This window comes from Cryptomeria japonica, chromosome 9, assembly GCF_030272615.1.
Source record: "Cryptomeria japonica chromosome 9, Sugi_1.0, whole genome shotgun sequence".
NCBI classification, from domain to species: domain Eukaryota; kingdom Viridiplantae; phylum Streptophyta; class Pinopsida; order Cupressales; family Cupressaceae; genus Cryptomeria; species Cryptomeria japonica.
Window position 1 is genome coordinate 682,077,581 of NC_081413.1, and position 17,440 is coordinate 682,095,020.

The 17,440-nt window shown below is 34.7% G+C and overlaps 1 protein-coding gene across 2 annotated transcripts; it reads right to left on the bottom strand.

The window, feature by feature from the left end:
• Positions 1 to 300: 300 nt before the first annotated feature.
• LOC131073981 (probable prolyl 4-hydroxylase 3) lies at positions 301 to 16,989 on the bottom strand. Of its 2 annotated transcripts, none has more exons than XM_058010520.2 (8): positions 16,652 to 16,986; positions 13,780 to 13,861; positions 13,437 to 13,534; positions 13,231 to 13,328; positions 12,597 to 12,726; positions 12,238 to 12,425; positions 11,883 to 11,972; positions 301 to 666 (listed from the first exon to the last, which is right to left on the bottom strand). In XM_058010520.2, exons 1-7 carry the CDS (start codon positions 16,888 to 16,890, stop codon positions 11,899 to 11,901), a joined length of 909 nt encoding a protein of 302 aa, XP_057866503.1. In that variant the 5' UTR covers positions 16,891 to 16,986; the 3' UTR covers positions 301 to 666; positions 11,883 to 11,898. The 2 variants fall into 2 exon arrangements, with proteins under 2 accessions (XP_057866503.1, XP_057866504.1); XM_058010521.2 differs by lacking the exon at positions 301 to 666 and adding an exon at positions 10,479 to 10,900 and having other exon boundaries at positions 16,652 to 16,989.
• Positions 16,990 to 17,440: the final 451 nt, after the last annotated feature.

The window sequence follows — 17,440 nt, forward strand, 5'->3', positions numbered from 1 at the left end:
GTACTACATTGTGCCTAACAACATTATTGTAGTTGTGTTTAGATCTTGTTTGGCAACTTGGCTGCAATTGTATAGTTATTATCCCATTTGAATTCTTTTTGTGTTAGTGTTCTATTTGATGTATAGGGTTTATGATCCCTTCAAAACTAAATCATCTTAATTAAAAAGAAGATTATAAAGAAAAATATTATTTTATATAATAAGATTTTATTGAATTTTTTAATTGTGAAAATAAAATCAAAAGTTGACCTGACCTATGCTTTTAGCTACTACTAGTCTCAGAGGCAGTGTAAATATAACATAACATCCCCATTTTAGATCGCTGGCCTCTGTAGGTCTTAATTAAAAAAATTAGATTGTGACATGAATATTGTAGCTTGTGCAATTTCTTTACTATAATGCAAAAGCTAGTTAGCCAATTATTTCTTGACAGAAGATTTAAGATCGATGAGTACTTTTGTGGTCTATATGAAAGAATGATTAAAAATGGTAAACATTTGTTCAAACTCGTGCTGTTACATGGGTCCCTTTATTTATATTCTTGGAGCTTTACTAAAGAATCAAAATCATGCGATCATGAAGTTGGAGATGAATATACAATCTAGATGATACAGACTGGCAGATGAAATGATGCTTCAATTTAATGAACAAAAAATTCTGAAAGATCTGCAATAACAGAGAAAAACAAAAGAACGTCAGTCAAATGTAACAAATTTTTGTAGTAATAAATATATAGTAGTAATGAATATAATTAAGAACGAGAAATGATCATTTTCATCTCGGGAGAAATGTAACTTAGATCCACTTACAGCACGGGCTACTCTCTTTTCATGTAAATTAAAAAAAAAAACTCAATTACAGAAAAGGAAGGAAAAACAAAACACTTATTCTTCCATCAATCATCCCACTAGAGTATATATTGATGCTCACATTCAGATTAATTTTGTGTCATTTGGTTTAGTTTGTCATAAATTCATAATCACATCTATGATCCGCAAAATTGTTATGAAATTAGTAATTTTGTTTATGTGAAAAATGGAGAGTCCCCTTGTAGAGTGAAGATAAGATGCATGCATCTACATCTTAGAAAGCATCCATCATCACTGGGCCAATTTTAGGACCCAGAGTGCATCTGATTAGGACTTAGAAGATGTTACATTGAAGAACTATTACTAAAATGATTCTCCGTGCAAAGAGAGATTAAAAACTTGTTACCGTCCCTAAAACCCATTCTGTCTAGTGGAATCTGACAAAACAAATTCTTCAATGGAGTCTTGATGAAATGTTTGAAGAGATTGTCCCGTAGTGCAGAATCTCCCCTAGTACTTCTTCTTGTACTTTTCCTTTGCTCAACTATAACTTTAATGTTGGTTTGACACTTTCTTGTCATTCCTATTTATCTTGCTTTTTGATTCATTTCATGGATTATTGCCCGATCATGTTGCTTAGCATTTTTTAACAAATCGTTTGCTACCCTCCTATCCTTTGCCCAGTGTTGTTTCAAGTTTCTTTTCCTATATTTTTTCATAAATCAGATCCTCAAGAAATGTTAGCCTTTTCTTTCTCCAATAATTAAATTGAGAATGATTGTTGCATGCCTAATTTTTTGAGCTCAAAGTATTGTTGCAAGTCTTACTATTTTAGCCTAGTTTTTTTTCACCTCCATTTTTGGTGGTTGATTACTGTTTTGCCTCCAAATTTGCTTGTGACTTGATAATGTCATGCCACATGTCTGCAGTATAGATAGCGCCTATATTCGATGGCGTGCCTTTGTAAGAAGCCATGTACTTCTGCAAATAATCTAAAAGCTACAAATTTGGATAAGCAAGCTTTTGTTCAAATCAAGGTCCAAAAAGATTCTGTGCTACAGACCTTGTTTTAACCCTGCCTCCTTGAACTTCCTTCAGTTGAAAGTATATCTTTTCATCTCTAGCTCAGAACAGTATCATGCTTCTTCCAGAAAAATATTCAGATCAAGCCCATACTTCTAATTGGTTATACTTCATCTTACAGACTTAATTTGATGAATAGTCCAAGTTGGCATGCAGAATCAAATTAAACTTCAGCACTTCAAAGACATCTCGTCCTTTCAAGAGAACGTGTTGTGGGGACGGCTCGGGGATGGCTAGGGGAAATCCCCAAGCTGTCCCCAGTATGAATATTCCTTGTTAAAACCCAGGGGACATGTCCCCGTGGAACATAGTATTAAAAAATGATCAAATAATAATGTACCCTATGAGTGAGTTTGTGTGCATGTTGCATACATATTATAATTGTGTTTAAAAGACCGTAATTCTTCTTTTGTCCCTCCTTACTGTTCCTGTTGACTTCTGGTCTCTCACAGCAGCTTTGTTAGGCAAGATTCTGCACTCACATGGTTATTTGACTTGAACATAGGCTTTTGATAATATCATTGGGAAGATATTAGGATATGCTAACCCTATAAATGATATAAAATCCACATTGTTATAATTACAATTTCCTCATGGACTTAGTTTGATCTGAAATGGATCACACTCATAAACTAAAATTTGGCATCCATAAAATGGTTGCAAATATTTATCCTAAGTAATTGGCATGCAAATTGCATACAGTACCCTAGTTGGCCATCAAGTTTCAAGTACAAAGTCCTATGCTTTACTGGATATAATATAATGTTAGAATACATGTTATACCCACAGGCATTCATTGTTTATTTTAGTGATGTAATAACACCACTTTACTTATGTTTGCAAGTAACTTACAATTAAGTTAAAACTATCTTGCAACTTCCTTAGATAATAAAATAGAAACCACACATATTGAAGTGTGTGACATCCAATTCTCTCAAATTCTATACACTCATTCTTCCAGCATTTGACATTAGAGCAAGAAAGCCCTAGAACGCATATGCTTGTCCAGAATGAGGAATCACCTAGAAGGGTATGCTGATCAAGAAGAAGATTGAAGGGAGTAATAAAGGGCATCAGTCGAAGCTCTATTGAATTGCTGTTCAAAGGAGAAGAAATCTGCTGTTAAACTCACTGTCCAAGGAGACAAATTGTGTTATGGATGAACATCACCATACAAATGAATAGTGAACAGAAGGTATAAATGAACAATGATCTGGTAGATTTTTCCAAAAGGGAATTCTTGTCTGTTTTGCTATGCTTCCCTAGTTGAAGACCAATTATAATTTGTTGTCAATGTCTATTGTTAACTGTTTTCTGTCAGAGGCGAGTTGAAGAAAAATCAACTGCCATCTAGAGCTGGTTTTCACAATAAGTGCTTGGGTTTTGACTTTTTTGAAACCTTTTGGAATTGTTTGCTGCAAACAAATAACTTTTATATTACTTTTTTGTGAAAAAAAAAGAGTGCATTACTCAAATATTTTAGTATAGGAGTTTTCCTATAAACCCTACGTTGCAATTGTGACTAACATACATGATCTTGTTTAGTCCAATACCCACAAATTGACAGGCCAAAACTTTGAAGTTTGATGTTTGGAGTCACAAAATAGTCACCATTGCTGAGTACAGGAATTGTGATCAAATTGTCCTCAGTACAAAGGAGAATGGTTTGAAATCTTGGAGATTTTGATGACTGTCATAAAGAAACCTTCTTGTCATTAAAATTGTTTGTTTTTAATAACTTGATCCTAGAAGTTCAAGATGCCACTTCTACTGGTGATGTTTGGGAGAGTTCGGAAAATAAACATCAAACTTTTGAGAAAGGTAGCCTTGTGTAGACACATAAAATTTCTCATCTTAATCTTGGGTGAATCCAGTTCATTATTCATACGCTATTTCATCTATTTTAATTTATCCACTTATCCATTATTTATTCATTAATATCATTATATATTATTATTCATTTACCCATTAATATTATCATTAATTCATTAACATTATTATAAATCATTTCATTTATCCATTATTAATATTATTATTTCATTCCTTCTATATATTTAATAATATCATTACTCTACCATTTATCATTTAATATTTCCTCTATATATTTAATAATAATATCATTTATCCATTTTCATAAACATATGCATGAGCAATTACGTTGCTTATTTATGCTTTTCCCTCTATCCTATTTTCATCCACCTCACACATGTGGGATTAAACTTTCAAGCCCTATTCTTTATCCCACATTCATCCCATAATCTAGATTCACCCGAGGATGCCTATTTAAGCAGAGCCCCTCTCCCATTTTGGGATCCACAACTTTTGCATTCAAAATTGGTTGCTTGCATCCATTTCTTGCATTTTGATTATTTTCCTCAATCCCCATTTTTCATAGCTTCTTGTGTATGTGCTTTCTGAGAGCACTTATTATTTGAACACAAGACCTTGATAGTAGGAGGGAAATGGAGTAGGATTTTGTAGCATGCATGTGTGTGTTTCTAGTTTAGATTTCGATTTGCATGTGTGTTTTGGCAGGAAAAAACTTCATTGTTGGATGTTGGAAGATTGAATCTTGCATTCAATCCATTTCCTGCATCTACACCTGTTGTGAAGTATGGATCGAAGAATAATGACAGCGATTCTGGAAGACTGATTGCCGTGAGTTATTGATCGTCTCCATCATTGAATCCGGTTTAAATACAAGAGGAAAGGTTGCCTACGTAGAGACATGTCCATACGTGGTAGTTGCCACGTATGGACATGTCCCTACGGAGGCAACCGTTCATAACAATTAGTTTGTTTATGTTTAATTTCCAAACTGTATGCTCTGTTAATATATCACTCTCCAGATAATAACCGATTTACCATCAGTTAGATTCACGAGGGCTATATCTTAACACTCCCTCTTAGCAGGAGTGGATCTAAGTAATTTTCTTGGGAGCATATTTTGTCATGACTTCCAACACAATTCGGGACAACATTTAATATATTCTTGTCATGACAATAAACTCAATATCATGATATCCAGCTCAGTCCGGGACAATCACTTAAGAAGTCAATCATGAGATGATCACATACTTTAGGATCAAGATATCCGACACAGTCTGGGCCAACAACTTAATGTAGTCAATCTTGACAATTGGTCAACTATTGTCAAGATCGTCACCTTGAAATAGTAACCTTAAACATAAGAAGATCGTCATCTTCTTGAACATAGTTAGAATATTGCAATATACATTTTATTTATTTATTCATGAACAAATTACACATGGTAGGAATTTCATCCTAATAATCTCAATTATAATCTAGTCATACCAAGTTTACTTTTGAAGTATTCTATCTTCAATCTTGCAAGTGGCTTGGTGAAGATATCAACATTTTGTTCTTCAGTACTGATGTACACTAGTTTTATGACGTTTCGATCTACCATATCTCTTATGTAGTGATAAGGGATCTCAATATGTTTGGATCGATTGTGAAAAACTGGATTTACTGAGAGCTTGATACAGCTCTGATTATCACAGTGAATTATTGTTGAATTCAAAGTTTTTCCAAATAATCCAAATAATAACTTTCTTAGCCATACCACTTCACGAGCTCCCATGGAGGCTGCCATATATTCTGCTTCGGTTGAGCTTTGTGCAACTGCTGATTGTTTTCTGCTAAACCAAGATATCATAGCAGAACCAAGACTGAAGCAACACCCTGTAGTACTTTTCCGGTCAGTGGTACTTCCGGCCCAATCAGAATCAGAATATCCTTCAAGTTGAATCTCAACATTTTCATACTTTAAGCCAAGTCCGATTGTGCCTCGTAAATATCTTAGAATGTGTTTAGCAGCCATTAGATGTATCTTCTTAGGTTCACACATGAAGTGGCTTAATACATTTGTAGCATAGCAGATATCAGGACGAGTATTTACCAAATACATGAGTGAACCGACGATTTGTTTGTAGAGTGTGGGATCTGTAGGTTCTGAATCTTCTGCCTCAATTTTCAGCTTGTGCAAATTAGTTTCTATTGGTGTAGCTAATGGCTTACACTCCATCATCCCAAATCTAGTTAGAATATCTATGGTGTACTTTCCTTGACTTAGGAAGATGTAGTTTTTCTTCTGCCATACTTTTAATCCCAGAAAATAATGTAGAAGCCCTAGATCCTTCATATCGAATTCTGCTGCTAGATCTTGCTTACATTTCTCAATGAGATTATCCTCTCCTGTTATCAAAAGATCATCCACGTAAAGGACCAATATAATCATATTGCCATTTTAAGCCTTGAAGTAGATGTTGGGATCTGCTAGGTTCTTGGAGTACCCTAGTTTGGAGAGATAGTTGTCTATCCTTGCACACCAGGCCCTAGGTGCTTGTTTTAACCCATAGAGAGCTTTCTTTAGTTTACAAACATAGCAATTTTTATCACGTATGGTGAATCCTTCTGGTTGTTCTATATATACTTCTTCTTCAATTGAACCATTTAGGAAGGCAGTCTTTATGTCCATTTGGTGAATTTTCCATCCTTTGGATGCTGCAATTGCAATGATTGTTCTTACTGACGTATACCGGGCAATTGGGGCAAATGTCTCTTCATAATCAATTCCTGCCTTTTGAGAGAATCCCCTGGCCACAAAGCAAGCTTTATGTTTTTCAATGCTGCCATCAGATGCATATTTGATCTTGAATAACCACTTGGATGAGACAATTTATTTGTCTTTTGGTCTAGGCACTATATCCCAAACATCATTCTTTAGTATAGATTGATATTCTTCAACCATAGCATCTTTCCAAGCCTATTTTGATAAGGCTTCTCTGACATTTGTTGGTTCAGAATTTGTGAGTTCGGTTAGAAGTGCAACATAACATTTTAGAGTTCTTGTTCTCTTATTTTCTTTGGAAATTTCATTTGGTTCTACATTATTCTCTTCAATCATTTTCCTTGCCCATAGAGGTCTCTTCTTGTTATTGAGTGTTTCAATATTTTCATCAACAAGAGGTTCAGAAGCTCTTATGATGTCCTCCCTCTCAATGTCTGAAGGTTTGGAATTTTCTATGATATTCTCCCTCTCAATCTCAGTTATGTGATCTTCTTCTTCTTTAGTAATGTTATCATCCTCAGGTTCTTTGAGTGTAGTGTTTTCTTCAAACTTTACATCTCTACTTATCTCAACAGATTTTTTCCTTGGAATGTAAATGCGATATCCTTTAGTATTTTCACTATAGCCAATGAAGATACCTCTTTTTCCGGATGGTTCTAGTTTTGTCCTCTTTTCTTTAGAAACATGTATATATACGGGACAGCCAAATATCCTTAAATGACTTAAGTTTGGTTTGTTCCTTGTAAAAGCTTCTTCAGGAGTTATGTTTTCTAGAATTGAGTGTGGACATCTGTTTTGAATGTAGACTGCTGTATTTGAAGCTTCTGCCCAGAATGAAGTGTGTAAGTTTTGGTCATGCATCATGGCTTTTGCTGCTTCAATTATGGTTCTGTTCTTTCTTTCTGCTACTCCATTCTGTTGTGGATTATATGGTACAGTATACTCCCTCTTAATCCCAATAGAATTACAAAAGTCTTTGAAGTTGTCAGATGTATATTCTCCCCCATTGTCGGATCTTAACACCTTAATTTTCTTCCCTGATTGGTTTTCTACTAGTGCCTTGAATTCTTTGAACTTAGATAGTACTTCATTTGAGTCTTTGCACTTTAGAAAATATATCCATGTTTTTCGAGAGTAGTCGTCAACAAAGATTATGTAGTATAAGGATCCAGTTAGGGATGGTGTTGACATGGGACCGCATAGGTCTGAGTGAATTATTTCTAAAATAATTTTTGATTTGTGCTCACTTGAGGGAAAAGAAACTTTCACATTCTTTCCCAAGGCACATCCTTTGCAAATGCCTGTGTGTTCAGATTTTAGTTGGGGCAGTCTTGAAGTAATCTTCTTTATGTTGGATAGAGCACTATATCTTAGGTGTCCTAATCTTTTGTGCCATAATTCATTATTATTTGAAACTTCAAGATTTAGTGCTTCCTTTTTGTTCACTGCATAGTTTGTATAGGCTGCCATCTCTTGAACCTACTATTATGGCATTTTTGATATTTGTATTTTTAGGCCAGAGTAGAACTTTATCTTCATTGAAGGTAACCCGATATCCTTGATCAGCTAGGCCTGAGATTGAGACTAGATTTCTTTTTATTCTAGGTACAAACAGAACATCCTTTAATTGTAGAGATACTCCATTTCTTAGTTTGATAGTACAGGTCCCAATTCCTTTCATAGGATATGTGGAGTTATCTCCAATAGTAACCTCTTCACTTGAGTGGCCGTTAAGTGTTTCAAACTGATTTTTGAATCCAGTTATATGCCTTGATGCTCCACTATCTACGATCCAAGTGTTTTTATTTGTATTTATTTCGCTTGATAGGGCTAAAAAGAAAAGTGACTTTTCTCCTTTGACTTCGGCTAGAGTAGCTTGTGTTTTCTTCCTTTCTGGACAATTCCTGTGAGTGTGCCCATATTAATCACATTTGTAACACTGAATTTTAGACATATCTCTTTTCTGATGGTTTTTATTTCCTCTCTTCCGTTTGGAGAACTTTTTATTTTTGTTGAAGGTATTTGTATTAAGTGCTTGGATTTCTCCTTCTTTATTTGTCCCTAATCCTCTTGAGATTAGTCGAGATTCCTCTTGAATGCACTCATTCTTAAGTTGTTCAAATTTGGGTAAGGGGGGTGTTCTGCTAATACATTGAATGTAGGATTCCCATGAAATTGGTAATCCTCTTAGGGGTATGAGAGAGATTTCTTGATCATCTACCTCATTTCCAATAGTTTGTAATTGGTCTTTTACTTCAGATATCCTTGAAAAGTATGTAGATATTGTATCATCTTTATTCATCTTTATGTTTAAAAGTTGTTGTTTCAAGGTTAACATTTTGCTCGCATTGTTAACTTCATATGTATTTTTAATAGTTTTAAATACTTCATATGCTTTAGGCAGTCTGGCTATAGATGGAAGAATATGATCTTTGACTGAGTCAATAATTATTTTCTTTGCTTTATTATTACGCCTTTTCTAGGTAGATTTCTCTAGTTCATCATTTGGCATGTCTAGATTTTCTTCTATGTAAGACTCTAATTCTAGTTCTTCAAGAATGGCAATGATTCGTATCTTCCAGGAAACGAAGTTGGAGGCTCCTTCGAGTCTATCTTCCACTCTCATATTACTTGACATTTTGAATATTTTCTTAGTCGGATATATCCTCTGCGTATATAGCCTCTGCGTTGATTTGTTATTTACTTCTGATAAATGCTTATGAGTAATATGGCTGTCTAATTTATTCTCTTAATATGCTGGCTCTGATACCATGTTGTGAAATATGGATCGAAGAATAATGACAGCAATTCTGGAAGACTGATTTCCGTGAGTTATTGATCGTCTCCATCATTGAATCCGGTTTAAATACAAGAGGAAAGGTTGCCTACGTAGGGACATGTCCATACGTGGCAGTTGCCACATATGGACATGTCCCTACGGAGGCAACCGTTCATAACGATTAGTTTGTTTATGTTTAATTTCCAAACTATATGCTCTATTAATATATCACTCTCTAGATAATAACCGATTTACCATCAGTTAGATTCATGAGGGCTATATCTTAACAACACCTTGTATTTGAAAAATCTATTGTTTTCGACAAAGTTGAGTGAGAGAGAAACATTGTCAAAGCATCTGTCAAGGATGGAAGACATAAAGGATCAACTCTCTATATGGTGGCTTTGATTATCAATAGTTTGCCACTACTATATGAAACCTTTATAGACTCTTTGCATCTGTTGGCACAGAGTCAAACCTTAACCTTTGAAAAAATCAGTTCAGATACACTGCTAAAAGAAGGGAGAAAGATGAAAATGGCTAAATCTACTTCTGAGCAGGTCAAAAAGTGCACTTCCTGCACAATATAAAGGTGAAGTGAAGAAAATCTCTACTTTTGATTCACAATCTAAACAAAATTTGGGCTTATAAAAAAGGAATAGCTAGAAATGACAATATGATCTGTTTCAAAACAAGTTGCAACTCAGACTAATGTAGCAGCTTAGAATAGTAAGACTCCAAGGAAGAGCATGCTTTTATGATGTCTTCCCAGATAACAGTGATGTAACAAGTTGTCGGTTCTTTGATCTTGTTGTATCTTGACATTAAACATGAACAAATATCTAATGTCTATCAGTTAACATTGTTATGGAATTTTGTGGAAAGAAGTGCATTGTCTTGTGTGAAGCAAAACACAGTGGTTGCTTTATGCGGTACGTAGCCAAATGAACAGTGACCTTTCCCTTATAACAAGACATCACAACACCTCTCACAAAGACTTGATTTGGGGTCTAAAATATGAATACAAACTGATTTGGGAAATAGGATCAAGAGCTCAACATTTATGGAAATCTTGGAAAATTAACCTAATTGGATCTGATTAAAGGGGGTAATTCACAACACTAATAATACTGATATAACAGCTCCAAAGGAAATTCCAAAACCCTATATTACTGATCTAAAATCTGAAACAAAACCAAGTCACTTCACTCTTGAACAAAATCTCCCCTCGTAAAACTGATATCCAACTGATCTAAAACCTCTCAAGATCACACAATATCAAATCCAAAACTTAAACAACATATATAGGGAATACTAAATTTTATCTATAGCATACGACTTCACCCTTGAGCTCCCAACTTGCAAATAAACTCTTCTTTTCATACCTTCAACCTGAAAGTAAACAATTGGGAAGCTATGAAAAATCAGCTACCTTCACCTCCTTTAATAATTTCTCCAAATATGGTACCTAGCCAGAAGGTTCTAGTCAATTGGTCAACGAGGAAACTCCTAAATGCTTCTATCTCCATATGTGACAACATTCTTCCATAGTGGTCAAGTCATCAAGTCAAGGAGTCATGTGTATCTCCTAAATGCTTGTAACTCCTCCAATAGTAACTTCTTTCAAATATGGCCCTATTCAACAAGGAGTAATTACAAGTCAAGAAGTCATGTGTAACTTCCACCTAGGCAAAACAATCAACACATGGCATGCAAAAATCTCTTCTCAAAGTAATACCTCCATACATAAGTGCTTCAATAAGGATCAAAGGCAGTAAATAAAAGTCAAACATGCAACTTGAATAAGTAACATGTATGTGGCCCACCAGCCCAGGTGTCCTTATGAGAAATTGTGACCCCAACTTCCAAAAGGTAATATGAGAAAGCAAACAAGTGACATGTGGACCCTTCAAAGAAGATTCCAACCAAATTTGAATGTCCAAATAAGGACAACATTTGAATTTGAACATTTGAAGAACAAATATTGATTCTTGCACTTGGAAGCACAATGTTAGACAACAATAATCCAAAATTGATAAAAATATGTTTTCGGTTCATGCTGATGGCACAATAATCCAAAATTGATAAAAATATGTTTTCAGTTCATGCTGATGGCACAATGATCCAAAATTGATAAAAATATGTTTTCGGTTCATGCTGATAGCACAACCCTTGAGATGCTTCTACATCATTGTCCTCTACCAAGGAGAGGTGGGATATATGTAAAGGACGTTTGACTAGTAAGCAGAAATGGAAGTTGTTTCTACTAAAAGTGAATGGCGTGCAAGGGAGGCTTTAGATCTCATCCAATCAAATGTATATGAACCATCTTTGAAATCATCAACAATCCTTGGTAAGAGGTACTTTATGTCAGTAGTTATATTTTTTTCATGGAAAATTTGGCTATATTTTCCCCAAAAAAGGGTCTGAAAGCATTGGTTGAAAATCAAGAAGTTCAGTAGATCAAGCCTCTGAGGTCTAGTAATGGGGGCAAGTTCACTTCCAAGCAATTTCAGGATTGCTATGAGAAAGAATGCAATTAAAAATTGACAGCCCCAAATCAACAAAAAAATGATAAGTTTCAAAATGCTCATAATTTTTAATACAAGATAATTACCTTCAAATATCAAAAATCAAACACTATACTTGTTAAGACGCATCCATTTAGTTGCTGACCACTTATTGCCTTGAATTACTGGACAACTACCTGCAGAAAGAAAATAACAACCATAAGTTGGTGATTGTACCATGGATGGCATTTCACAATATAGCATATAACCATATTATTGGTAGAGAAAGCTCCTGAATATATTCATTAGAAACCCATGGTATGCTGCTAGTAGCTTAGAAAAACAAATACCTTTGGAAGAATCATAAAATGACTAACTCCTGCTAGTGTATCACAAATAATATTTGTGCATTGCTCACACTTTGATTTTCTAAATAAACTGGTCAGTGGACTGGATACAAACCATGCAAACTAGAAGGATCCAATGAAGCATCAGGCTTTACACTCCAGAAGAGCAAAGCATCTCCCATTTTTGGTCTCACAGACAGGCCAGATCTTCCACATTCAGACAACTCATCCCACCATGGTACACTGCTGCTGTTTACCTTGGATTGTGGAAAAACGGTTTCCCCACCTTTCTCCACATCTGAACTGCAGCACAAAATCACCTAAAATTTATTAATATTCTAAGCCTAGTGAAACATATTTTTCTGAAACTGAAGAGTTTTTAATGTTTCATTTACACGATCAACATGAAAATTTCAAGGCAATACAGAACAAGGTATAGACATTCTGACTTGGTAAGCAAGAGATAGCACATACAGATACATTAGCATTGTAGCTCCACGCTGCCCACCATTTTTAACATTAATGGTATCAGAAAAATAGTCATAGTGTGCATCATACTTCTGCTCAACTTCATAATGCAAAACATGAAGTCCTTCTCCATGTTCTGTCACAATCGCAGACATTAAACAGTTATTAAAGCTCTTGACTGATTCATTCAGCCCATCCACCAGTACATAATTATTCTCTAGTTGATAAATCACAACTAGAAATAAATACTCTGCCATGTATTTTTTCGTCAATAATCCTATCACATCTCACAGTGCATAAAAGTACATTGCCATCAATTCCTGATTTTCAATCACCATCTTGAATCTTTAACATAAACTTGATTGTCCAGGTAAATAAAGTAAACAAAGGAAGTTAAGTATGAGACAACAGACAAATGCTTGATTTTGGAATTACAATACAAATATGCAGTTTAAAAAATATGGTACAAATACATGTAAAAAACTTCCATAAAGTTTCAAAAGTTAACATCTTGAACATATGAAAAATAAAAAACATAAAACATCTAAAACAGGAACCAAGGATAAACATGACAATATGACTGCAACAATGATTCAAAGTATCATCACAAATTCAAAAGAAAACAATGCACGTTACACACCTACTGGTATGTGTGAAAAATCTGCAATCCTTTTCTCAATGCGTCTTATGATTTTATCTTGTCCACGATTAAGGAACCAACCAGAGCTTGTCCGTACACTGCAATGAATAGAATTTTCAATCACTACAAAGCTATAGATAATCGACCAGTAACTAGATAACATCAATTAAAGAAAGGTTAAGAAAATGTTCTTTGAAGCAGCGTACTTGCTATCCATGCTTCCACCTGTCTTGCTATCCACAACCATTGACTTCACCATGTGTGGTTTTGCAATATTTATTAAGTACTCACATTCATCCTTGGCCTGCTCAAAGGTCGTGTCAAGAGTAGGAAAAAAATTCATAACTGTCATCACTTCAAGACTTAAAAGGATGCTAAAGATATAAAAAATATCTAATTTTTTAACAAAATGCTCACTGAATGAGCATTTATATGTAAAATGCATTAATTAGAATAGCACTCAAGGTTAAATCATGACAGAAAAAAATGCAAATTTCAGTTGTTTTTTAATAAAAGGAAAAGCCAACGTCTAGTGATTTGTATTCTAACCAGAAAATTGTGATACAAAAAGGCCCGTGGCTCCCATGACAAAACTTCCACTCGTTCTTTTGGCTCATCCTTCCCATCACTCCTACTCAAAACAAACATTTCTAGTTAGCCTTGAAAATGATGTCTTTATTCCAATTTCTTCAATATAGTTTTGTGACCTTTCTTAAAATTCTGATTTAAAGGAATACTAAATAGAGTCCGAATGCCATAATCTCACATATTTTGCAGTAAAAATAAAATACAAGATGAGTAATATGTAATTATTTGATGCAAGAAATAGCCTACCGACCATCTTGTCTATTATTAACTTTGCTTTACCTTGGGCAGGCGTGTGGTTAAAAGCAAGGATAATTTCACATTTGAGAATACCACAGGCACTGGATAATTGTGGGGAATACTCACCAAAATGTGGTTTGGTAGCCAGTATGGTATTCAAAGAAGGACGTGAGAAGCCCAAACTTTCAATGGAAAAAACTAGTTTTCTAATGGCTTCTAAAATTTCCAATAAGCATCATCAATCAAACGAAAATTTCTAATCCAAGGAAAGTTTTTTGCAATCAAATTTTTTTAAATTATATAAATAATACTTTAATTTGATAAAAAGCTTGAAAATTGCTAGCTTAGCACATAAATTAAATTTAGACAAAGATGCTAAAAAACTTTTAAACAACCAATGTTTGTGGTAAATTTTATGATATAGCAAAGACTCAAAACTATCTTTGGAAGAATGTTGAAAAATCAGTTGCTTGGAAAAGATTAAATCATAAGGTCTTCCCTAACCAACAACCTTATGAGAACCTGTCTTCAAGAATTAGTTTGGTTCTTGTTATGAAATAGGTAAGATCGCGACTTTAAATCGTTCCCCACTAGCCGGTAAGATGGAAACAGTTTCCGAAATTGGGAAACTTCAAAAACCCCTGGGCCTAGCAGTGTCCAGCAATTTTCTAGGAGCTTAAAATGTTGCCAGCATCCGGATCAGCTTTCCAGGATATTCCTTTAGTTTTCAATTTCCTAAGTTTTTCAAGAGTTTCTGTTAACAATTTCCAAGAATATAAGGAATGAAATGATTATAGATGGATAATTATTTACAACGAGTTTTGATTCATTATAATTTAGCTATTATGGCTACTTTTAATGGTGCTAAAACCAGTCATTTTTTAGAGATACAGAGGTATGTTAATTGTAATCTGTATTTTGAACATTGGTTGGGTGCTCCTAGCTAATGACTAAAAGATGAATCAGTTGTTATAATTACACTGAATGCTAATACAGTCATCTCTCCTCAAATGCTATCATATTCAACCCTCTTAGAATAGTAAGTGACTGACTGCATGATGAATTAGCTGTTCTGAGTCACGAGCACCCTAAATGCTACTACAGTCAGCTCATCTGAAATGCTACTATAATTAACCCTCGCAGAGCAGTATATTTGGGATAAAATGACAACATTTTCTGTCCAGAGCCTCAAGTGGGTGGGAGAGTATCCTGTGGCCTGAATTTGATCAAGCCGCTTGTGGGCTTTATTCAGGATTTTAAGTTGGTTAAAATCCAACGCAAGAAGTATGGTGGGCCATGGTCTACTGGGAACGGAGAGCAATTGTTGTGATGATGAAACTGGTTCAAGGCTCCTAGACATGCTCATATGCTATAGTGCTGCTGTTAAGCCAAATAATCATCTAAGCTTGATAGGCATTAAAAGATGGTCAATGCGATGCCTAATTGCAACGTAAGCTCGGTGTAATCTATGGGTGCCATAATGATCTAAGTTTGATGATGAAAACTTAATCATCATCTAACCTTGATAGTGCTTTTTCTATTTTTATAAAGTAAGAAAATTGGTGGGTGAGTGTCAAGCCTGATCAACATCTAAGCTTGAGAGTGGTTTCCTCATGTATTAAAATATTGTGGGTAAGTGTTATGCCTAATTGTCAGCTGAGCTTAATCGTCCACTCCCTACGCATTGAAAGACAATTTGTATGTGTCAAGCCTAATCATCATTTAAACTTGATGATGCTTGAATTGTGTATTAAAAAATAATGGGTAACTGTTAAGCCTAATCATCACCTAAGCTTGACATTGCATTTCCAATGCATTAAAAGAAGGTGGCTTAGTGTTAAGGCCGATCGCCATCAAAGTTTGATGGCACATTAAAGCGTTCCCTGTGCTAACTGTTCATCTAAGCTTGATTGTCCAGTCTCCATGTGTAATCTAAACTAGATGGTTAATTCCCTTTGCATTACAGAAGTATTTGTTATCATAATGGCTTGAAACCTTAAATCAAGAACACAAACAAAGGTAGGTCAATTTATTGAAAAACTGGATGATCATTAGAAGCAATCTTCTAAATAAGCCAAACACTCTGGTAGGTCAATATACCAATTTCGCTAGACAATGTCACAACTCATCTCATCTCATTATAAAATTTAGAGGCTGTGGGAGAAATAACCACTAAACAAAAACTAAGTCATTAAACTTGAATTCTATCATAATGTAATCCTAAATACTTAAAACTAAGCCATTGCTGCACCTTTCATCACTGTAGCGGACTTCATCAATGCTAAGCTGCCTGGATTCAACAGTCTTATAGAATTTAAGTTTTGCATCTCTACCGTATTTGATATAACATAATCCCGTAAAGCTTATCACTTTAAAAACCGCTAGAATTTAACACATGATTTTGACCAGCTTAACAGGGTAAACCCCCATCAACCAAACACAAAAACTTCAGTTAAGCCATGTAAACTGCATTGTCATACAGACCAAACTTCAAACTATATTATGACGAAACACTAATGTTTCTGTCTACAGTTAAACTGTTTATTATGATAACAGACATGACGAAAAAAATATGTAGCCAAGGCTTATAATGTACCTCTTGGCATAGTCGGCAGCGATACTCTCTGACAGCTGACGGGAAATTTGGTAAGGCGTTCTCTTGACGGGAACGGAGAAAACCCAAATTGCGAGCACAAACAACACAAAAACTGAGAGTAATGTAAAGCGAAAGAGGAGAGGAGGGACAGTGTCGTTCATCGATTTGTACGATTTACGAATGCGATGCATTTCTTTTCCCATACTTCTTCTTCCCGTCAAATGAAGCAAAGAGTTCATTATAATTTGTTCTCCAAAACACCATTAACAGTCTGTTTTGTGTTAGGAAACCTTTAGATGTTATATATTCATCGCAAAACAATTGGCTCCCCTTGAATTTCTCAAAACCCATGACTCAAAACTACTCTTTTGAACTTCTACTTTACGCAAATTGAATGGAACTGGTCAAACAATAGAAATTTAGCAGACTGATAAAGTCAACCTGGTTTTTGAATTTCAGTGTGCCGGCGTGAATGAACGAACTATTTCCCAGTCTGTGTTCATATAGATTTAAGACCGAGGTGACCAAATTCCAACGGTTAAACCTGCGGCTATAAAGAATCCGCCACGGTTTAAGTTTTTGTTTTTCGTTTGTATATTTGTTATCTTTGTGAAATAGTGTAAACAAAAATGAAATCATTTTACATAAATCAAGGTTAGTTATAAAAGTATAATTAATTTATATTTAAATAATTAGTAAGAATTTAATTAGTTGTAATAAAATGATATTAGGGATAAGTTATTTACTCTTTAGAATTATAATAAAGAAATGAATGTTATTGTTATATAG

Coding starts and splice junctions, on each gene's coding strand:
- LOC131073981 (XM_058010520.2), bottom strand. CDS start 16,890: ATGAACTCTTTGCTTCATTTGACGGGAAGAAGAAGTATGGGAAAAGAA. Junction 13,329..13,436: donor GGTGGAAGCATGGATAGCAA/GTACGCTGCTTC, acceptor TATTCATTGCAG/TGTACGGACAAGCTCTGGTT. Junction 12,727..13,230: donor TTTTTCACACATACCAGTAG/GTGTGTAACGTG, acceptor CGATTGTGACAG/AACATGGAGAAGGACTTCAT.